The sequence below is a fragment of the Myxine glutinosa genome, chromosome 14 (assembly GCF_964187855.1).
Source record: "Myxine glutinosa chromosome 14, kmMyxGlut1.1, whole genome shotgun sequence".
In the NCBI taxonomy this organism is placed as follows: Eukaryota; Metazoa; Chordata; class Myxini; order Myxiniformes; family Myxinidae; genus Myxine; species Myxine glutinosa.
Window position 1 is genome coordinate 22,165,790 of NC_136274.1, and position 23,453 is coordinate 22,189,242.

At 44.1% G+C, this 23,453-nt stretch overlaps 2 protein-coding genes across 2 annotated transcripts in view; both read left to right on the forward strand.

The window, feature by feature from the left end:
* The window catches only part of CHM (CHM Rab escort protein), a 1,037,168-nt gene that overhangs the window by 618,559 nt on the left and 395,156 nt on the right, over positions 1-23,453 (forward strand). The gene's annotated exons all lie outside the window — the stretch shown is intronic.
* LOC137440019 (kelch-like protein 5) overlaps positions 1-23,453 on the forward strand; it is a 97,757-nt gene that overhangs the window by 66,829 nt on the left and 7,475 nt on the right. Inside the window, exons 5-9 of the mRNA XM_068136376.2 lie at positions 13,967-14,179; positions 15,216-15,402; positions 15,510-15,734; positions 17,927-18,089; positions 18,901-19,113. Of these exons, the coding sequence (XP_067992477.2) occupies positions 13,967-14,179; positions 15,216-15,402; positions 15,510-15,734; positions 17,927-18,089; positions 18,901-19,113 (1,001 nt within the window). The remainder of the gene's footprint in view (positions 1-13,966; positions 14,180-15,215; positions 15,403-15,509; positions 15,735-17,926; positions 18,090-18,900; positions 19,114-23,453) is intronic.

Consider the following 23,453-nt stretch of genomic DNA (forward strand, 5'->3'; position numbering starts at 1 on the left):
TGGGCCGGGCTGGTGATAATGAGAAAAGCAGTATGATGCAGATTAGTTATAATAGGCTCCGTGAATTCTGAAAAGGAGAGAAAGGGAGCAGATGTTGTAAAGGAAGCGCTACCCCGGATTCTCATGCAAAGCTCACATTTCATCTCACCTTACTGTTTCAAATTTGAAAAGCGTCAATGTTTGAGCGCGTGGCATTCAAGAAGCCCTACTGGGGGGTGGGGGGTGGGGGGCATCCTGGGGATATCAGACACTCCTGGCACTCCTGAGGACTGAAAGGTTTGAGCGTGTGGCATTCAAGAAGCTCTACTGGGTACTGGGGGGGGGGGGGGCATCCTGAGGATATCAGACACTCCTGACACACCTGAGGACTGAAAGGTTTGAGCGTGTGGCATTCAAGAAGCCCTACTGGGAGGGTGGGGGGGGGGGCATCCTGAGGATATCAGACACTCCTGAGGACTGAAAGGTTTGAGCGTGTGGCATTCAAGAAGCTCTACTGGGGGGGGGGGCATCCTGGGGATATCAGACACTCCTGAGGACTGAAAGGTTTGAGCGTGTGGCATTCAAGAAGCTCTACTGGGGGGGGGGGCATCCTGGGGATATCAGACACTCCTGACACTCCTGAGGACTGAAAGGTTTGAGCGTGTGGCATTCAAGAATGATCTTTCCTGGGAAAACCACATTTCAAATCTGGCCTCCAAAGCCAGTCGCCGACTGGGCATCCTCCGTCGTGTGAAGTCCTTCCTTGGCACACCTGAGCTCCTCACCACATACAAGGCTTTCATCCGCAGCTCAATGGAATACTGCTCTCCCCTCTGGGCTGGTGCTCCTGCCTCACACCTAGCTCGTCTTCACGCTGTTGAAACCAAAGCATTCAGAATCATTGGAATCTCCTGCGATGAAGCTAACTCCAAGGGCCTCTCACTCACTCACCGCAGGCAGGTTGGTGGTCTTTCCGTCTTCTACCGATTCCTCTCTGGCCTTGCCCCCCCAGCTCTCTGGGCTCTGTCCCACAAATATTCCTACAGGTCGCACAAGATGTGCCTGCAACCCTCTTATGGTTAAACTGCCAAAATCAAGACTCTCTGCTCACCTTCACTCCTTCATTCCTCTTTTCTCCCGCCTCTGGAACAAACTCCCTCACTCTCTTCAATCCCACTCCACCCTCCAGGTCTTTAAAACAGCTGTTCACCACCATCTCTTATTTTCCCCCATCCAAAACCTTGATCTTTTCTATCCCCGCTAATTTCACCCCAATTCCACTTTTTTGAAATACCAACTTCTGTCCTGGAAGTCCTTGGTGTGCTTGTGTTTTATACTTCTCCCACCCCCCGCCCCCTTCCCACGCCTCCTCCCCCCAAGCCCTCTCCCTCCCACACATCTCCCTGCTCTTAAATGTTGTGTGCTCTGAAGTGTTTGTGTGCTTCCCCTTCTCTTGTCTTCCGCTCCCTCTTTTTATATATTTTGTTTGTCTGGTAGATTTGTTTGTGAAGTAAATGTCAGCTCTTTCACGAACCTCGATTCTGTATACAAAAAGAAAAAAGAAAGAAAAAAAAAAAAAAGCTCTACTGGGGCGGGGGGGGGGGGGGGGGGGGGTATCCTGGGGATATCAGACACTCCTGACACTCCTGAGGACTGATATGTTTTTTTATATATTGGACTCCTGATACTCCTTTGGCCTCTATCAGACACTCCTGAGGATAGTCTCATAGAGGCCAAAAATCTCTAAAGAGATGTACATGTCAATGAAAGTGTGCCCACAAGTTTTCTCACTCAATGTATAGGCCTATTGAAAAAAGATTCACAAAATGGTGGTGTGGCTTGGACTAGCATTGCGAGTACTGTATGTCGTTGGTAGCGGCTCTGAAAAGCCCCTCGTGGCTCTGAAACCAACGGGGAGGCAGAACGATTCTCATTAAGCCGCAAGTTTTGGTTTCTTTAAGACTACACACACAAAACATCGTTTGAAAGGAAAAGCAAACTCTTCTGCTTTAACCGTTTTCCTTGTTCACTGTTTTCCGAGCGGTGGGTAAACATAGAACCCCGACGGCTCTCCAGGCCGCAATGATCATACCCTCTGTAAAGAAGAATAAAAAATGGCAATTAATTTGGCGAAAGATTCTCTGGGCAAAGCTGCAGCGTATCCGCCATTACCAGCACCATTACCGGGGTATTTAGCCACACGAAGGCCCGAGTTAGAAATCACAGCCTCGCCAGGTGTCGGGCACCGACTCGCTCTAACTTGGAGTCATTGAAAGGAATATCGCTCTAATGGCGGACTTTTCCGTGCGTGACGTCAGCTCAAAGCCATCATTCCATCTTCAAAACAAAATGGCGACGACCGTTTGAGTTTTGAGAGGCTGCGGAAGACGGGTCGGGCCCGATAGTCAGGTTCACTATGTTAACAAATATAAATTCTTTTAAAATTTTGGGATTAGCAAGCCTGTACATTTTTGGAATCTTCAGAGCAGGGAGAATCTGAAAATCAATGTTGGCATTTGCACAGACACCTGCATGGCCGCCATTTTGGATTTTGAAAATGGCCGCCATAAAATACATATTTTGCGCTATCTCGGCTTCTCGTCAACCTAGAGACTTAATTAAATATGCTAATCCTATGTTTTCTGGGTCAAGGAATCCAATAAAGGCCTCAAAATAGTGCTCAGGATTATAGAAAAGCAACAAACAAAGGTAATTGAAAACCATTGTCTTTATATTTGTGATATAACTGTATTACATAATACATGATATTGCAAGTCCTTTGAAGTTATAGGTTGTTATAGGAAGTTATAGGTAGTATCAGATTGAACTATAAGTCCTATACACAGGATCTACTAGGTCTATACCGTTCAGGAATATGCTTTTACAGATCTTCATCACTGTCCTGAGTGTCATTTTCGCAAAGGTGTCTACGCAAATGTAGACATTAATTTTTGGATTCCTCATGCTCTGAATATTCCAAAAATGTATAGTTTTGCTAATCGACCAAAATTTTGAACGAAAAAACATAGTGAACCTGACTACGAGTGAGAATTACACGCTTAGAAGGTTTTGTGCAGCTTTTAAGGCACCGATACCGCTCATGGTCTTGCCGATGAAATATGAAACGAGTTAGGTATTTATATCTGTACAAGAAAGTAGTCAAGGGACTTATCCAATCAGCTGGCAGGCGGTGTGAGCCTGTACTGCGGATCGCTGAGACAGGCAACATCATTCTGGCTCACGGCGCTGATTTAGACGGAAAACCAGGAGGCGGCTTGGTCGTAAACCATGACAGGCGTGGAGAAGGCTGGATACGAATCCTTGAGAGAGACCGTGGTGGGGATGGTTTTTATGATGTCAACATGACTGCACGTGCATCCGAGATGGATTCGAGGCTTCGGGAAAGCGTCCTTTTTCAACCTTGTCCAACTTTTCTCATCCGCCCCACCGCACTCTTCCCTGATTATGCCTGCATTTCCTTCTTTCCACACCGCACTCTTCCCTGATTATGCCTGCATTTCCTTCTTTCCACACCGCACTCTTCCCTGATTATGCCTGCATTTCCTTCTTTCCACACCGCACTCTTCCCTGATTATGCCTGCATTTCCTTCTTTCCACACCGCACTCTTCCCTGATTATGCCTGCATTTCCTTCTTTCCACACCGCACTCTTCCCTGATTATGCCTGCATTTCCTTCTTTCCACACCGCACTCTTCCCTGATTATGCCTGCATTTCCTTCTTTCCACACCGCACTCTTCCCTGATTATGCCTGCATTTCCTTCTTTCCACACCGCACTCTTCCCTGATTATGCCTGCATTTCCTTCTTTCCACACCGCACTCTTCCCTGATTATGCCAGCATTTCCTTCTTTCCACACCGCACTCTTCCCTGATTATGCCTGCATTTCCTTCTTTCCACACCGCACTCTTCCCTGATTATGCCTGCATTTCCTTCTTTCCACACCGCACTCTTCCCTGATTATGCCTGCATTTCCTTCTTTCCACACCGCACTCTTCCCTGATTATGCCTTCATTTCCTTCTTTCCACACCGCACTCTTCCCTGATTATGCCTGCATTTCCTTCTTTCCACACCGCACTCTTCCCTGATTATGCCAGCATTTCCTTCTTTCCACACCGCACTCTTCCCTGATTATGCCTGCATTTCCTTCTTTCCACACCGCACTCTTCCCTGATTATGCCTGCATTTCCTTCTTTCCACACCGCACTCTTCCCTGATTATGCCTGCATTTCCTTCTTTCCACACCGCACTCTTCCCTGATTATGCCTTCATTTCCTTCTTTCCACACCGCACTCTTCCCTGATTATGCCTGCATTTCCTTCTTTCCACACCGCACTCTTCCCTGATTATGCCTGCATTTCCTTCTTTCCACACCCCACTCTTCCCTGATTATGCCTGCATTTCCTTCTTTCCACACCGCACTCTTCCCTGATTATGCCTGCATTTCCTTCTTTCCACACCCCACTCTTCCCTGATTATGCCAGCATTTCCTTCTTTCCACACCCCACTCTTCCCTGATTATGCCTGCATTTCCTTCTTTCCACACTGCACTCTTCCCTGATTATGCCTGCATTTCCTTCTTTCCACACCCCACTCTTCCCTGATTATGCCAGCATTTCCTTCTTTCCACACCCCACTCTTCCCTGATTATGCCTGCATTTCCTTCTTTCCACACCCCACTCTTCCCTGATTATGCCTGCATTTCCTTCTTTCCACACCCCACTCTTCCCTGATTATGCCTGCATTTCCTTCTTTCCACACCCCACTCTTCCCTGATTATGCCTGCATTTCCTTCTTTCCACACCCAACTCTTCCCTGATTATGCCTGCATTTCCTTCTTTCCACACCCCTCTTCCCTGATTATGCCTGCATTTCCTTCTTTCCACACCCCACCACCCTCGCCATTGAGCTACACTCATGCTCGGCATTATCTTGACTGGAAAGCCGATCAGGAAGGATAATGTTCAAGTTCCTTCTGCAAAGGTTCTCTTTTTTGCAATTTATTCAAAGGAAGTTCCTTATTACCTCCACCACCGGAGGTTGATGGAAGTTGTGTTTTCATCCCCGTCTGTATGTTACTTGGCTAAAAAAAAAAAAAAATTTGCAAGTATGTTAATCACTCCGCTTTGTGTGTTTGTTTGTTTGTCCGCTCACTTATACTTGTCTGAATGAATGAATGATCGTTTTAAGGCCATTTTCCCCGCTAGAGCGGGGGTTAGAATTGTGACTTGTCTACAGGTCACAATTTGAAACCGAACTTCACGAAACTTCACCAAATGGTAGAGGTCGTGGTCTGACAAAATCCTATATATTTTTGAGGTCAAAAAGTCAAAAGGTCAACATAGGCCAAAGGTCAACCACTTTTTTCAAATTTCTAAAATCCTCAATTTTCATCCTAATGACTTAAAATTTGAATAGGATATACATATCGGCAAACTGAATTCAACCACCAAATATTTTTGAGATCAGCATAGGCCAAAGGGGCAACATAGGCCAAAGGTCAACCACTTTTTGGGGGATTTCTAAAATCCTCAATTTTCATCCGATTGACTTGAAATTTGAATAGCCCCCAACTATTTTTGAGATCAGCTTAGGCCAAAAGATCAACATAGGCCAAAGGTCAACAACATTTTCATATTTCTAAAATCCTCAATTTTCATCTGATTGACTTGAAATTTGAATAGCCCCCAACTATTTTTGAGATCAGCTTAGGCCAAAAGATCAACATAGGCCAAAGGTCAACAACATTTTCATATTTCTAAAATCCTCAATTTTCATCTGATTGACTTGAAATTTGAATAGGATTTACACATCGGCTAACTGAATTCAACCACCAACTATTTTTGAGATGAGCTTAGGCCAAAAGGTCAATACAGGCCAAAGGTCAACAACCATTTCAAATTTCTAAAATCCTGAATTTTAATCCGATTGACTTGAAATTTGAATAGGATTAACATATCAGCTTACAGAATTCCACCACCAACTATTTTTGAAATCAGCTTTAGCCAAAAGGTCAAAATAGGCCAAAAGTCAACCACTTTTTTGAATTTCTAAAATCCTCAATTTTCATCCGATTGACGTGAAATTTGAAAAGGATTTACATATCGGCTCCATGATTTCAACCACCAACTATTTTTTAGATCAGCTTAGGCCAAAAGGTTAACATAGGCCAAAGGTCAACCACATTTTTTGAATTTCTAAAATCCTCAATTTTCATCTGATTGACTTGAAATTTCAAAAGGATTTACATATCGGCTATCTGAATTCAACCATCAACAATTTTTGAGATCAGCGTAGGCCAAAAGGTCAACCACTTTTTTTCAAATTTGTAAAATCCTCATTTGTAATCCGATTGACTTGAAATTTGAATTGGATTTTCATTTCAGCTTACTGAATTCAACCACCAAGTATTTTTGAGATCAGCATCGGCCAAAAGGTCAACACAGGCCAAAGGTCAACAACAATTTCTAATTTCTAAAATCCTTAATTTTCATCCGATTCACTTGAAATTTGAATGGGATTTACATATCTGCGAACTCAATTCAACCACCAACTATTTTTGAGATCAGCATAGGCCAAACGGTCAACTTAGGCCAAAAGTCAACAACAATTCCAAATTTCTAAAATCCTCAATTTTCATCCGATTCACTTGAAATTTGAATGGGATTTACATATCAGCAAACTGAATTCAACCACCAACTATTTTTGAGATCACCATAGGCCAAAAGAGCAACATAGGCCAAAGGTCAACAACAATTTCAAATTTCTAAAATCTTCAATTTTCATCCGATTCACTTGAAATTTGAATTGGATTTTCATATCAGCACACTGAATTCAACCACCAATTATTTGTGAGGTCAAAAGGATGCTCTACTGAGTGCTATTCTGCTTTGTCCTCTTTTGCCAAGTGTCACTCTATGAGTGAGTTTTTCATGTCTGTCTGTCTGTCTGTAAACAAGATATCTCAAAAAGTTGTGGATGGATTCAGACTAAATTTGGCAGAGATGTAGTGTTTGTGACAAGGACGAAATTATTAGATTTTTTTGAAGATCTGGATTCGGATCCGCCTAGTAGAATTTTTTAAGTGATTCTTCGCCATTTGGGAGATGGGTCCAAAAACGATACATAGCAGGATATCTCAAAAAGTTATGGACGGATTTGGACGAAATTTGGGTGGAGAGGTTGCGTGTGTAACAAGGAATAATCGATTCAATTTGGTTGAAGATCTGAATATGGATTCGGATACGATTATTATTTAATTTCTAAGTGATTCTTCACAATTGGGAGATGGGGCTAAAACCGATACATAGCGCGATATCTCAAAAAAGTTATGGATGGATTTGGACGAAACTTGGTGGACCGGTTGTGTGTGTGACAAGGAAGAATCGATTCGATTTTTGTTCAGGTCTGAATCCAGATCCGGCCAATCACTGGGATAGAAAACATAAACTGTTCAGCCTGGCGGAGGTATGCGCTCTACCAAGTGCCGTTCTAGTTTGGACATTGGAATACTTTATCAGCAAATTAACAAGCACAAAGTATCCTCTTGCCTTATAATATAAAGCTACCAACTGTAATTAGGCAGCTGCTGTGTCAGTCCAGGGTGGTTCAGTCCAATTGCGGATGATGGCAGAATCGTCTTATATGGCTTGATACTGTATCCCGGTTGGCTTCCGATGCTTTCGTGCAGACGGAGTCGAGCTTTGAGGGTCACCGCTAGATTGTGACTACCGTGAGCTACACAGTTAGCTGGAGCAGGAATTTGGAATCTGCCATGGGTGTCCCCAATAACTCACCTCCTCTAGGTCGAGAGACACCGTGAGATCCGAACGCACAGCAGCAACCAATTCTGGCAGACATGTCCCCAGCTCTACGTCCGATCTGATGGATGAAGCGCTCATTGATGCACGGCCCTGTCCGTGAAGCACCGCTCCGATGTGAGTTTATCCTCAGGTGGGGAATCGAACACAGACTACACAGCATGGAGGCAAGTGCACTACCTCGTGAGCTACCCGGAAAGCCCTACACGGATCACCAGTCGAGAAGATTTGTGCAATGTTGCACCAGAAAAGGCAAATGTCACATTTCTTATCCACACCAACCTTGCCTCCCGCTCCAGTCTAATAGGAACTATGGAAAAGCCGTTAGGAACGCACATTTTTGCTGTCATAAATTCGGCAAATTGCTCTGTCCAGAGGGGAATTTCCTTAAAATATCGTTTGTGCACATCCCTCCCACCACCTTCCACACCGTCTGCCTTTTTTCCCATTACTCTTTGGATCCTGGCCCCAAAATAGTCAGCCTCGTCTGCTCCCATCAAAAACTTTATTTACCTCTCTTTCTTTTTTCCCACTCTTCTATTCTTCCATGCAGTAAAAGTTAGCAACCGATTGAAAATCAGGGGGATATTCATGGCCGGAAGTAGTGGTTACTTTGTGACATTGGCACGCATTCAAATGGTATTTCGAAGCAATCATTGGTCATCCCAAAGGTAACCATGCTCCGGATCATCCGAGACTGGTGTAGACTTGAGTTGTTGCATGCAAGTACCGTACGACGATTTCACAACTCCCTTTTTTAGGGAGAAATACCTGGTTCTGTTTTATGAACACTTTTTTCAATAATAATTTCACTTCCCTCAAAAGGAACTTCAACATGCTAGGAGGCCACTAGGCTCATCAAATTCTGCGCAATGGATGCCAACCTATGGTGCTCTATGTTCCTTTAATCTCATACATGAGACAAGCCTGGTGTTGGCTTAGCGGTTAGGGTGCCGGCTTGGGATCCTAGGATCCGGGGTTTGAATCCTGGTCGATCGCTGAATTAACGCCAGGGGGGTTGACTCAGCCTGTCATCCTTCTGAGGTCGGCAAATTGAGTACCAGTTCACTGGTAATTCCCTGTGTGTCGCAAGAGGCGACCAACAGGGCTCGCGGCAGGAAGGGCATCCGGCCATAAAACATTGCTTCAAAAAGGGGACCACGGTGCCCAAAAAAGGCCAACCCCTGCTCTGCGGGGGAAAATGGCCTCGAAAGGCGGTTCTTTTTCTTCTCATACATGAGACAACAAAGGACTGTTTGACGAGACAACCAGCCACTGAGCTTTGGGGAAGTGCCATCACTTCCCCAGGCATTATGGGTACCAGAAACGTCACATCAATAAGGCCCCGTCTTTCTCACCCCACTCAGCAGGGCATTTCCTATGGAGGACTGTTCCTCTCTCCATATATGCCAACCTGCAGGGATTGTCCGTGCTCTTATCATTTTTAAATGCTGGACTTCAAGCAAGGAAGTTGCACGTTCCATTTTTAATATTTTTGGTTTGACTCGGTTTCAGCCGCTGACCTCAGACTCAGAGCGGACGCTCTAACCATGACCCCTTAGCACCTTTCAAAAAAGTCTGGTTAGCTCGTCGATAACAGAGTCGAGACAAGCTCTGAAAGTCATAACAATTGTCCTTCAGGTAGTCAGTGATTCCATTAACATTTTTTTCTTTTTTTCCCGACCCCTCGGAGGCAGCTCAACGGATCATTTTGAAACTCGGCATGATGATTCATGACGTCGATGCGCAAAAACTAATGGAGCTCGTTTTTAATTCTCCTGCAGGTGGTGAGATTATTAACTAATTAACTCAAAAGGCAATACTGTTTGTATGTCCATCACATATCGTGAGATTCTGTCATCTCACGGGATTGTGAATGAAAAAAAAAAACGATGCTTCGTCATTATTTAATTTTAACCTCTTAATGCCTCTTAATTTAACCTTCTCATTTAATTTGATCTTAATCATGATTTAATTTTAACCTCTTAGTTAAATTTTAACCTCGTATTGTCATTAATACCCTCTTGCTTTGAAGAACGGGAAATAAAGGGAGGGAGGGGGGGAAGTTGGGGAAAGTTGGGGTGGGGGGTTGTTTGGGGAAGGGCGGGGGGGGGGTGGAGCAGAGATGGGACAGTCCTTGTAGTCCTTTTTTCGTCCCTTTTACCCTTTTAAGACTCTTTCGACACTTTAGACGCCTTCAAAACATACAGACCCCTTAAGGCCCTGTAGACCCTTTGGACCCCAACTACTATTGGAATGGACCAATTGGACATTTAGACCCCATATAACCTTGAGACTATTAGACCCTTTAAGATAATTAAGGGCCCTTTCGACACTTTAGACCTGTTAGACCGCTTTGACCCTTTTGACATTTAGACCCTTTCAACCCCTTCGACCTTTTAAGATCCCTTTTACACCTTTAAAGACCCTTTAGACACCTTCAGACATTTACATCATTTAGACCCTTTTATGCACTATAAACTCACTAAACCCCATAGACCTTTGGATTCCTGATGACCCTTTAACCCCCTATAGACCCTTTTGACCTTTAGTCCCCTTTTGATATTTTAAGACCGTTTCAACACTATATAACCCTTTAGCCCGTTACACCCTTTAGACCCATCGACCCTTTTAAACCCCTTTAGGGTCTAAATGGGTGTAAGCATCCTTTTACTGGACAAATACTAATGGATCGTTTTTCATTAATTTTGGACCCGCTCCTCCTACATACCTTTCACTGTGCGAATACAATCGTGTTATCAGGTCTTTCAGACAGCACGGGCCCCTAATTTGCCATTGAATCAAACTAAAAATTAACTTTATCACTTAATGCACCACGACGACGACTGCCCTCCATCGGGAGACGAGCGACTGTCCCAGTTGTGACTCGTCATTTTCTTTTACACTTTCTCTACGACTCCTCTCTGCCCTCGGATCTTTGTTTTAGTGTGACAATAACGTTTTTACTGCACCAGATGTGACATCGAAATCCTGCTTTTGATGGAACCATGACATAAGTGTGCCATCCCTGCCGCCAGACTCGCATCATGCTCCAATGCCCATTCATGGAAGCATAATCGATATCAGAAAAGACTCGACTTCATGCTTCCCACAAAAGCCTCGATGGAAAATTCTTCCCACTTCCATTACGGAGTGTGGATGTTTTGTCCCGACGACCCTTGGCAAAGAAATGAGGACTGGCATGTTTCAAATGGAGTTGGAGTTTCCTTTTGGGTGATGAAAATACAAACCGATGGCCACCTGGTCGCCTTCTACAACTATGACATCGATGAAAATGAACCGATTGCTCTTTGTGCGAACTCGCTTTCGAGATGTTGAATCCAATCCACATTTTGATTCCCGAACTGACTACAAACTGTCATACTGGATCTTCTTGGGTAGATCGTTGCTTCATTGAGTGCGCCGTCGTTCAGAGGAGATGTGAAGCCGGTTGTCCCGTATTGGACGTCAAAGACCCCTGAGCACCTTTCAAAAAAGTGTGCCTTTTTTGGTAGACTTAGCCAAGGCTCGAATTACAGCTAACACATGGAACATATAATAAAGGGAGCAGTAGACAAGAGAGGAAGATAGAGGGGAGCACAACAACAGTAGAGAACAAGGACATCAGGAGATCTGTGGAAGGGAGGGGGCTGGGGTGGTTACCCAGTATAAACAAGATGGAGACTACAGGGGATTTCAGGAAATAAATCGGAATTTGAAGGAGGTGGATTTGGGGTGGATAAACGGGGGTGCAAAAGATCATGGTTTTGGATGGGAGGAAGACAAGAGATTTTTTATTTTTTTTGTTGTATACAGAGTCGAGGCTCGTGAAAGAGCTAACATTTATCAAACAAACAAGCAAACAAAGTATATAAAAAGGGGAGCGGTCGACAAGATGGGGAGAGAAGGGGAGGAAGCACACAAACGCAACATTTGAGAGCAGGGACATCGGGAGATGTTTTTGGAGGGAGAGGGCCTGGGGGGAAGCAGGATAGGTATAAAACGGAAGGACACCAAGGACTTCCAGGAAAGAAGTCAAAAGTCACCTCAAAAAACTGGAATTGGGGTGAAATTAGTGGGGGTAGAAAAGATCAAGGTTTTAGATTGGGGAAGATAAGAGATGGTGGTGAACAGCCGTTTTAAAGACCTGGAGGGAGGAGTGGGATTAAAGAGAGTGAGGGAGTTTGTTCCAGAGGTGGGAGGAAAGAGGAAAGAGGAATGAAGGAGTGAAGGTAAGCAGAGAGTCTTGATTTTGGCAGTTTAGCCATAAGAGGGTTGCAGGCAGATCTTGTGCGACCTGTAGGAATATTTGGGGGACAGAGCCCAGAGAGAGCTGGAGGCACAAGGCCGGAGAGGAGTAGGTCGAAGACAGAAAGACCACCAACCTGCCTGCGGTGAGTGAGTGAGAGGCCCTTGGAGTTAGCTTCATCGCGGGAGATTCCAATGATTCTGAATGCTTTGGTTTCAACAGCGTGAAGACGAGCTAGGTGTGAGGCAGGAGCACCAGCCCAGAGGGGAGAGCAGTATTCCATAGAGCTGCGGATGAAAGTCTTGTATGTGGTGTGGAGCTCAGGTGTGCCAAGGAAGGACTTCGCCCGGAAGGACTTCGCAATGGTGGTGAACAGCTGTTTTAAAGACTTTGAGGGAGGAGAGGGATTGAAGAAAGTGAGGGAGTTTGTTTCAGAGGTGGGAAAAAGGGGAATGAAAGAGTGAAGGTGAGCAGAGAGTCTTGATTTTGGCAGTTTATCCATAAGAGGGTTGCAGGCAGATCTTGTGCGTCCTGTAGGAATATTTGGGGGACAGAGCACAGACAGAGCGGGTGGAGCAAGGCCGGAGAGGAGTCGGTAGAAGCTTCACCTTCACACAATTTTGATGAAACTTTACCACAACCTTCATCATCCATGATGTACCAAAGTTTGTTCAAGGCATTTTAAAAATCGGGGTCTAAGGTGGTCTATAGGGGGCGGCGGTCTTGCCCCCCAAAATAGGTATTTGCTTTTTTTCTCAGAACCTACACACACAATTTCGATGAAACTTCACCACAACCTTCATCATCCATGATGTACCAATGTTTGTTCAAGGCATTTTAAAAATCGGGGTCTGAGGAGGTACACAGGGTGGGAGGGGGTGGGGGAGTTGCCCCCCAAAATAGTTTTTTTTTTGTTGTTTGAAGTATTATGATTATGTTAGTATGATTGCTACATGCTGCCCTGTGTTCTAGCAACCATTGAAATTGGTTTAGAATACCTCTAGTCAGTGCAGTATACTGTTTATTCTACCAGGTGAGCGCCAGGGGTATTGTCCCTACTAGGGCATTGCCCGTACGTGGGTGCCCGTTCCTTGCCAATGCCCGTACTATATATATATCTAAAATTATATCCCCCCCCCCCTCTATTTACATGAAATGGTTTGGTCCATTCGCAACGACCACAGAACCCCCCCCCCTCTATTTACATGCAATGGTTTGGTCCAAAGCGAACGGTTTGGTCCATTCGATGTGATTCGATGATTCGATGTGAATGGTTTGGTCCATTCGCAACGACCACAGAACCCCCCCCTCTATTTACATGAATGGTTTGGTCCATTCGCAAAGCCAAAGCGAACGACCACAGAACCCCCCCCCTCTATTTACATGAATGGTTTGGTCCATTCGCAAAGCCAAAGCGAACGACCACAGAACCCCCCCCCCCCCCTCTATTTACATGAATGGTTTGGTCCATTCGCAACGGCAAAGCGAACGGCGAACGGCTAAATCGCCATAGCTCGGTAAGTACTTGTCCGATTAATTTCAAACCTTGAAAAGGCACATCCTCGGGTCCCCAGCAATATACCTGGCAAGTTTCAAGTATATCGGACCGGTAGTTGTCGAGAAACAGCGGTCACAGACAAACGTACAGACGTACAGACGTACAGACGTACAAACGTACAAACGTACAGAGATTACTGGAATTATAGATAGATGTTTATACTTTTAGGATTATTTTGTTTACAGCACATGGATTTGGGTAGCATTGTTTGCTGATGGCGTAACTGTGCCACTGATGCAGTGCCCCCTGTAGGTTAGAGTATGAAAAGTAGGTGGTGATGTCTGGTGTTTCACAGGACAGATCTCTTTCCTCCCTCTTCCCAATTCCCCTTTCACGACAGGACCACTTCACAGAAGTAATTGGTCATCCGGAGTTCATGCTTTTGCCTCCGCCAGAAGTAGAACAGCTGCTATCCAGTGATGACATAAATGTTCCTGATGAGGAGACTATCTTTAATGCACTCATGGCGTGGACACGCTATGAGCTGGAGGCACGCCGCCCTGTTCTCGCTCGCCTCCTCGCGCATGTACGACTACCTCTGCTCTCACCACAGGTACTGCCAAAAGCTCATCACAATTGCCTTACCTTACACAAGTGTTAACAAGCCACCAATCCCAAAAAATGAACTGCATGGTATTCATAGTATACTTACCCATGAAGTCAACTTGGTGCGAGACAAAGCTTCGGTTTTTTTAAAGGTTTTTTTTCTTTGAAACAATATGGCTGCCGGACCATGTGACCGATGACATAAATTTACATTCTCTAAAATAGTTGTTGTGTCGATCACGCTCAAGAAATTTAAAATTGATCAGACTAAGTGTTGTACTTGTCAAATTATGACGTCAAAATTAAGACACCAATGACGTCATCGTTAACAACACTTATTCCCCATACGGAGTACTTTACAATGAGCCACATTTCAATTTTTTCCCCAAAGAGCGGTTTCGGAGATATAGAGGTTTAACATTTTTTGTATTTTTCAAGATGGCGCCTGTACCACATGACTAATTCAGTCATAATTATCATTCAAATATTTTACAGGAGGACGTGCTCCTATGGTGAAAATTTATATCTATCGAACTAACAGTTGCAGGAAAAAAAATTCACACTGATCAGATCAAGCATGGTACTTGTCGAATTATGACGTCATAATGAAGGCACCGATGACATTATCATTAACATATCTTTTTCCCCATTGGGAGTACTTGACAAAGAGCCACGTTTCCTTTTTTGTCCATTGAGCGGCTTCAGAAATATCGAGGTGAAACTTTTTTCCAAGATGGTGTCCGAACCACGTGACCTATGACGTCATAATTATCAGTAAAAAAATTCTACAGGCGGAGGTGTTCCTATGGTGATTTCTTGTCAATCGGACCAATCGGTACGGATTAAACCGATCGCTTAACCCTGCTCTCCTCCGCTTCACGAGCGCAGGATAACAATGGATGTGTTCCTTAGCATGCTCAGTTATATGCATTCAATTGGAGTAAACTTTTCCCCCATTGACCTATATAGCACAAGGTTCGCCTTTTCGTCACGGGAATATTTACTAGTTTTGTCATTCAAATGAATGTCTATGTTCACCCCAGTTCCTGGCCGAGCTAGAGACAAACCCTCTCTTCCGAGAGGAGCTGGAGTGCCAACGTCTTGTTCTCGAGGCCATGAAGTACCACCTGGTCCCAGAGATGCGCCAGTTGCTGCAAAGTCCACGGACACGTCCCCGTGCTGCCACCGTAGGAGCGATGTTCGCCGTCGGCGGCATGGACGCCGGGAAGGGTGTGAAGTGTGCACCACATTGCAGATACTCTCATGTACAGCTCACAATCACTTACCCTAATACTCACTTTGCTCACATTCACACCTGTTTGCATGTGTCACACCAGGCCCCAGCACCATGGAGCGCTTTGACCTGCGTACCAGTCGATGGCTACCGGCTGGTGCCATGCCTGGCCGGCGGTTACAGTTTGGAACTGCAGTTATTGCTGGACACCTGTATGTAGTGGGTGGTCGTGAGGGTCTGAAAACCCTTGGGTCTGTGGACTGCTATGACCCTTCCCGTGGCTCCTGGTCCTCAATGCCTGCGATGTCAACCCACCGACACGGTCTTGGTACTTGAAACCTTCTTCAGCTCTGGATGCATTGGTCAAACTCTTTATGACGAGTGCAGCCAAAACCTAACGATAGACAGGTTCAATGGGTGGTAGATTAAGGTACTAACGACAGAAAATATCTCTTTTCAATTGAACTGCAGAAATTAATTTTTAAACTTTTGATCATTTGCATCAAAAAGCTTTTTCCAAATTCATTTTGGTGTACTTTGGGTGGTGATAATTTTGCTGTAAACAGCATTTCATTGCCTGCCCAACTTCCAAGTCTAAGGGAATTAAAAGCATGGAGAGGCATGACCTGTAGATCAGCTCAGGTGGATCACTTCCTCCAGCAAAAAAGATAAACGAGCCAGCCTGGCTTTAATCAACAATCTAATAGTCACGTTTGCTTGATTTCCAGAAACTTAAAATCAAATTCCTTAATCTTCAGTCTCGTGTCTTCACCCGGGGTAATCGTGTCAGGGGTCAGGATACACAAGCAAACTCTCAGAAAGGAAAAACTGGAAACTTGGAAAGAGTTGGTGAACAGCTGAGATGGCGGTGAACAGCTGCTCTCTTGAAGACCTGGAGGGAAAAATGAGATTGAAGAGAATGTGGGAGTTGGTACCACAAGCGGGAAAAAGAGGAACAAAGGAGGAGAGCTGAGCAACGATTCTGGAGCATGGAAAGAGCACAAGGTGCAAGACCAGAAAGGATGCGGTAGAAAACAGAGAGACCACCGACCTCTCTGCGATGGTGAAGTGATAGACCCATAGCTGTAGCTGCTGTAGCTAGCTGTAGCTGTAGGAGCTTCATTACAGAAGATTCGAATGATCTTGATCTTGCCTCTCGATGGCATCAAGCTGAGCAAGGTGTGAGGCAGGAGCGCCAGCCCAGAGGGATAGTTGCGGATGAAAGCCTTGTCAGTGGATATGAGCTCAGGTATGCCGAGGAAGACCTTTCATGATGGAGGATGCCCAGTCAGCGACTGTATTGAAAAAGCTTCCAGACCTCACTTCAAGATATGAGGCTTTATTCAAATCGATCTTTGGCATCCTACACAACAGGCAATAATATCATCAGTCCTACAAAGCTAATAAAGCATTATAAAGCAAAGTCAAGTATTCTGAACATTAGTCATCAATCCCAGTGACTTCTTACCAAGAAGAGCCAGCGCTCATCTCTGCCGAACTCATTCAGTAGACAAGATACTGACCCCCTCGCTCACCGAGCGCTTGCCCCTAAATAGGCATCCAATATGCCCCATGCCTATGAAGGCGCTTCTTCTTCTTCTTCTTCTTATTCTTCATATTCACCACAGCGACTGACTTTGGTGGCCAACTTAGAAGTGTGGGTTTCTCAAGAAAGATCATGGCTGAACTTCTGCATGAGGACTATTTTAAAAAGTAGATGGGAGGGTTTGCCAGATGGTCTTTCCAGGAGAAACAGTGAGTGTAAGTTTTTCTGGATTGAAAGACATATTCCAAGTGTTTGACCATCTTGTGGTCCTATCAAGGTCTGCAGAGATGGAAGAGGCTGCCACCCACCGATCTGAAGGATGAGGGATGTCACGGCAGAGGGTGGAGTCATCAGCAAAAATATAAAGAGGATTTTTCAGAGATTCAGTGAGATCATTGATGAAGATTTGGAATAGGATGGGGCCAAGAACACTGCCTTGGGGTACTCCAGTCTTGACAGGGAGAGGAGAAGAAAGGGTCCCGTTGAGATTTGTTTGAGAGACATAGGAACACGAGATTGGCAGACTACGAGATTTAATTGGCAGAGAGTTTGGAGAGCAAGGCGAGGTGCCAGACTGCATCAAAGGCTCGCAATATGCCTAGAGTAACTTCTTAGTGGTGTTACACTTCCAGTAAATGCTCTTGTTTGTAAATGTCAGTAGTGTTTAGCAAAATAACAGGTGGACAGATTGGAGGTTATTGTAAGCAAACATCACTTACAAACCCACCGCCCCCCTCCTTTTCTTCTCCTCGTTTTCCTCTATATGCTCGCATTCACAGCTTTGTTGTCCTTTTTTTTTTTTCCAGGATTTGCTCACTGCTTGAATTGCCATTGTTGTGTGTGTCTTATGGATTATTGTTCCTCTCCAATTTTTAAGATCTTAAAAATAATGTTTATTACTACCGGTTAATGATGCACTTGTTCATGTGTCTAACCATGCACCCATGCACACTTTCTGCCTGTGGCTCCCTGAGGTGTGGCGGTGCTGGAGGGCCCCATGTATGCAATCGGTGGTCATGACGGTTGGAGTTACTTGTGTACCGTGGAGCGGTGGGACCCGCAAACCCGTCGCTGGCGTTACGTTGCCAATATGGCCGCTGCCCGAAGCACCGTGGGGGTGTCGGTGCTCAATGGCAAGTATGTGGTACATTGTGGTCTAAATTTCACCCGGCACCGATCATACTGATCAGGTCAAGACTCAAAACTTTCAACTTGCGATTTGTGGTTAAAACTTGAAAGCTTAGAATATTTGAAGTATTTGTATGAGCTTTTTTTATACAAATCCAGTGCCCCTGCTGACCCTTGTAGGTTAGACCACAAATTTGTAATTTGTTCAGGGTGCCAACGCAGCTCGCCAATTCGAAGAACACCGTTGGATCTTTAATGTCCACAAACTAATGTCGGCAGACGGTACGCCAGTTGAACGTCCATCCCGGCAAAGCCGTTAGACACGAGGATGGCAGTTTGTATCTGGGCCAAGATTCAAGCCGAGGCCAGACTGCCTTTAGGCCATCCTGCCAGCGCCTCTCTAGAATCATAGAGCGCACCTAGAATTCGGTAGGGCCACCTCGGAATGACATCACGATCACAACAATTATGGAATTGACTCCTCAAAATGGTAAATGGCATTCTGCTTACCATTACGTGAGGCGAATAATGTTCACCAATGAAATTCGTCTTTGTATGGAGCTGAATAATGACTGGATGAGAAAAAGATTATATACGATTTCCACAGGTGGAGAGATAAAAAATAAAGCATTTTGTTCCCGGTGATTTAGTCCAAGATTCTGCCACTTAAATCTCAATGCAATTAATCCTTGGGCCACAGCATCAGAGAGGGCCTTCTGATTACTTGCACAGTCAATACATCATCCGAGATAAGATGCTTTCCCATTATCTGTCTTGCTCGCAGAAAATCCATCTACTTTCTTGTCTTTGCTTCCTGCAGACTTTACGCTGCTGGTGGACGAGATGGGAGCTCTTGTCTGAGCTCTGTTGAGCGCTTTGACCCTCACACCAACTCCTGGAGCCCGTGCGCACCTCTGTCCTCGCGCCGTGGAGGCGTGGGCCTCGCCGCCTGCAACGGCTTCCTGTACGCCGTGGGCGGCCATGATGCCCCCACGGCCAACCATGCATCTCGTCTCCTTGCTTCTGTGGAAAGGTCTTAAATACATCTTTGTACATACATCTTTGTTTTGTCTATTCTAACTTTCTTTTTCCCTTTCGTTGTCAATACTTTGTGGTGTCAGGAGTGAGAATTTGTGGTTGGTGAAGCAAGCTGTTTTTCCTTTCCTTATTAACTTCATTTTTCATCCTCTTGTCTTTGCTTCTATAGCATACTACTCACAATAACTAAAGTGGCAACACTTTAAATATAATACGAGGTCCCGTAGAAGGAACTTCGACACAGGAAGAGGAATTAGGCCCACTAAAGTCTGTGCTGTTATTACCAACTTATGGTTGTTTGTCTGTTCTCTGTCCTTTTTAAATTCTGGAAGCAAGGAAGCATGAGTACGTACCATGTTAAACCTAGAAAGACACTCTACGACGTCACGACGTCGACCGATATCCCTCCACCCACATTATTACATAAATATACATATTTGTACCAAGTTTGATTTAAATCCATTCAGCTGGTGTCGAGTATCACATTTTTACCTGACATGACCTCTGATCTCACCAGAATCACAAAATCACCTCAATCCTCACCTTTAATGCCAAAATCTAACCAGTTCAACTTTACCTCATTATACAGACCTGCACAAAGTTTAACTTAGATACCTTTAGCCATTCTTAAGTTATTGCGGTAAAGACATAATTGTAACTTAACATGATCTATGATCCTTGAACTCTTGACCCCAAAATCTAATCATTTTATCTTTGCATCATAATATATAATTATACCAAGTTTGGTGAAATTCCCCTTGTCTGGTTCACAAGTTAGCTCGGTAACAGAAGTTTTACCTGACGGGACATCTGACATTTGACCTTTAACCTTGTGACCACAAAATCAAAAAGTTCATCTTTGCCTCATCTACTATATAAGAGAGCTGTTGGTCTGTGTGTGTCGCCGTTTTTCTCAGAGATAGCTGAATGGATCTTCATCAAACTTTCAGAGGTTCATCAGTGAATGCTTGGGAGTGTTTTAGGCAAAATAAATAAATAAATAAAGTTCGTTTTTGGGGATTAAAAAAAAATCGCTAAATATTGCCAAAGAGCTTTTGATTAATGGCAGTTATATACGAGTACCCATTCTCATAAATAAACACAAAACAATTACCAGACATTTGAACACAAATAATAAAACAATTCCGGAAGCGGTCAAAGTTGGTGGTAAGGCTTCTTCTTCTTCCTGAATGTCATCATACTTAACTCAGAAACGTGATGAATGCCACATTCAGCAGCATATATTCAACGAAAAGGTAAAATGATGATATGACATTTGTGATGGATTCTGATTTGGATGTAATTGCTTTACCATTATATTTGCCCTCATTTCAAATATGTTAATGTTTCTTTTTCGCTTGAGCAACGCTGGGTACTCCAGCTATAAACGCTTTTAGTTTTATACTTTACTCGGGGTACAAATACAAATACAACTTTGTCTGGGGAGTAACATAGGCTATGTGGCCGTGGCCTCATTCGGGGGTGTGTGGGAACGGGAGAGGGGCGTAAATTCTCTATATAAATGTGTATCGTGTAGCGCCACCTGGTGATGGTGGCTAAGGGTATTACTATTTCCTTTTTTACCTGTGCAACACTGAGGCTATGAAGCACTCTTTGCACGGGGAAAATTTTTCCTCCTTCCCTTCCCTCCCTCCCCCAAAATGGAGGGGCTTGTCAAAACCAGCCCCCCCCCCCAAAAGATGTATAAGTAGCAGTATATCTTACCACTCCCTCTTCCCTCACCTCCCCTCCCCTCCCTTTCCACTCTCCCCTCCTCACTCCTCCCTCTCCTGCTTCCTCCACCCCCCCCCCCCATTCCGGCAACGGCGGGTGCTCCTACTAGTTATACATAATTGCACCAAATTTGGTCAGAATTCCAGCACTGGATCACAAGTTATCATTGTAACAGGATTTTTACCTAACATGACTGCTGACCTTTAGCCATTGACCTTGTGACCCCAAAATCTAATCAGTTAATCTTTACATAATTATAATATATGTACCAAGTTTGAATTAGATCCCTTTAGCTGTTCTCAAGTTATAGACCTATTACAGACTTTGAACTTTGACCTCTTGACCTCAAAATCTAATATGTCTATCTTTGCTTCATTATACATACTTCTACCAAATTTGGTCAGATTCCCATCAGTGGTTCACAAGTTATCGCAGTAACAGGATTTTTACCTAACATGACCTCTGACCTTTGACCTCCTGACCCCAAAATCGAATCAGTTAATTTTTACATCATTACACATACAGTCACGTGAAAAAGTAAGTACACCCCATGTAAAGTTTTGACGTTTTCAACATATTTCAACATACAGCTATTTGATCTTCATTTCAACAATATTGATAGATAAAGGTGATATAATATAACAAATATCATGAAACATTTACATTTTGTAGTCCATTGTATAATTTAAATAAACATAAATGCAAATTTCGCATGTGGAAAAAGTAAGTACACCCTTGGCTCTAATAGGTGGTATTGCCCCCTTTGGCAGAAACAACCTCAAGTAGGCGTTTCTTATAACTGTCTACCAGTCTCTGACATCGACTGGGAGAAATTTTTGCCCACTCCTCCATGCAGAATTCTTTCAGCTGTGCGATGTTTGAGGGGTTTCTTGCATGCACAGCTCGTTTCAAATCCCCCCACAACATCTCGATGGGATTTAGATCCGGGCTTTGACTTGGCCATTCCAGAACCCTCCATTTCTTTCTTTTCAGCCATTCCTTGGTGGATTTACTGGTATGTTTAGGGTCATTGTCAAGTTGCAAGGTCCACCTACACTTGAGCTTCACCTTTCCAACAGATAGCCTCACATTATCCACAAGCACCCTCTTGTACAATGAAGAATTCATAGTGGATTATATGATGGTGAGCTGCCCAGGCCCTGATGCAGCAAAGCTGCCCCAAACCATAATATTTCCACCACCATGCTTTACAGTTGGTATCAGGTTCTTGTGGTCAAATGCTGTCTTTGGTTTTTGCCAAACATGTCTTCTGGTACTGTGGCCAAATAGCTCTACCTTTGACTCATCTGTCCAGAGCACATTGTTCCAGAAGTGCTGGTCTTTGCCTAGGTGTTCATTGGCAAACTTTTGTCTTGCCCTGGTGTTCTTTCTGGACAGCAAAGGTTTTCTCCTGGCACACCTCCCATGTAGATCAAATTTGTGCAGCCTCTTTCTAATGGTAGACTCGTGCACTTTGACATCAACAGTGGCAAGAGCTACCTGTAGGTCCCGTGATGACATTCTGGGGTTCTTAGAGACTTCTTTCAGCATCTTGCGGTCTGCTCTCGGGCTGAACTTGCTGGGGCGGCCTGGCCTGAACAAGGTGGCAGTTCTTTGGAATCTACTCCACTTGTAGATGATCTTCCAGACAGTTGAATGATTGATTTCAAATTGTTTGGAGATCTTTTTAAATCCCTTCCCAGACTCGTAGGCATCTATAACCTTCTTTCTGAAGGCCTCAGAGAGCTCTTTTGATCTTGGCATGGTGATGCTGCACACTTCAACAACAAAGAGCAAACCAAACTAAATGTCTGAGGTTTAAATAAGACAGGTTCCTCTAAGATCCTCTCTAACGATGTTCTAATCATTTGCACCTGAGCTGGTGCACCTGATTCTAATTTTAGGTATTTGAAGTAGTGATAAATGTAGGGGTGTACTTACTTTTTCCACATGCGAAATTTGCATTTATGTTTATTTAAATTATACAATGGACTACAAAATGTGAATGTTTCATGATATTTGTTATATTATATCATCTTTATCTATCAATATTGTTGAAATGAAGATCAAATAACTGTATGTTGAAATATGTTGAAAAAGTCAAAACTTTACATGGGGTGTACTTACTTTTTCACGTGACTGTATCTGTACCAAGTTTGAATTAGATCACTTTGGCCATCCTCAAGTTATGGACCTAATACAAACTTTGACCTTTGACCTCTTGACCCCAAAATCTAATCAGTTTGTCTTTAAACCATTCTACATAAGTCTTCCAAATTTGGTCAGAATCCCATTGCTGGTTCACAAGTTATTGTGGTCACGTGATTTCTACCGAACATGACCTTTGGCCTTTGACCTCGTGACCCCAAAATCTAATCAGTTCATCTTTACCTCATTATACATACCTGCACCAAGTTTGACTAAGATCCCTTCAGCCGTTCTAAAGTTATCGCGGTAACGATACCTATCACGGACAGACGGACGGACTGACTGACTGACAGACGGACGGACAGACGGATAACCTGAAAACACAATTCCTCCGGCGACTTTGTCGGCAGAGGCATAAAAATATTTCTTGTGATTCGGCCGAAGTTTGAACCA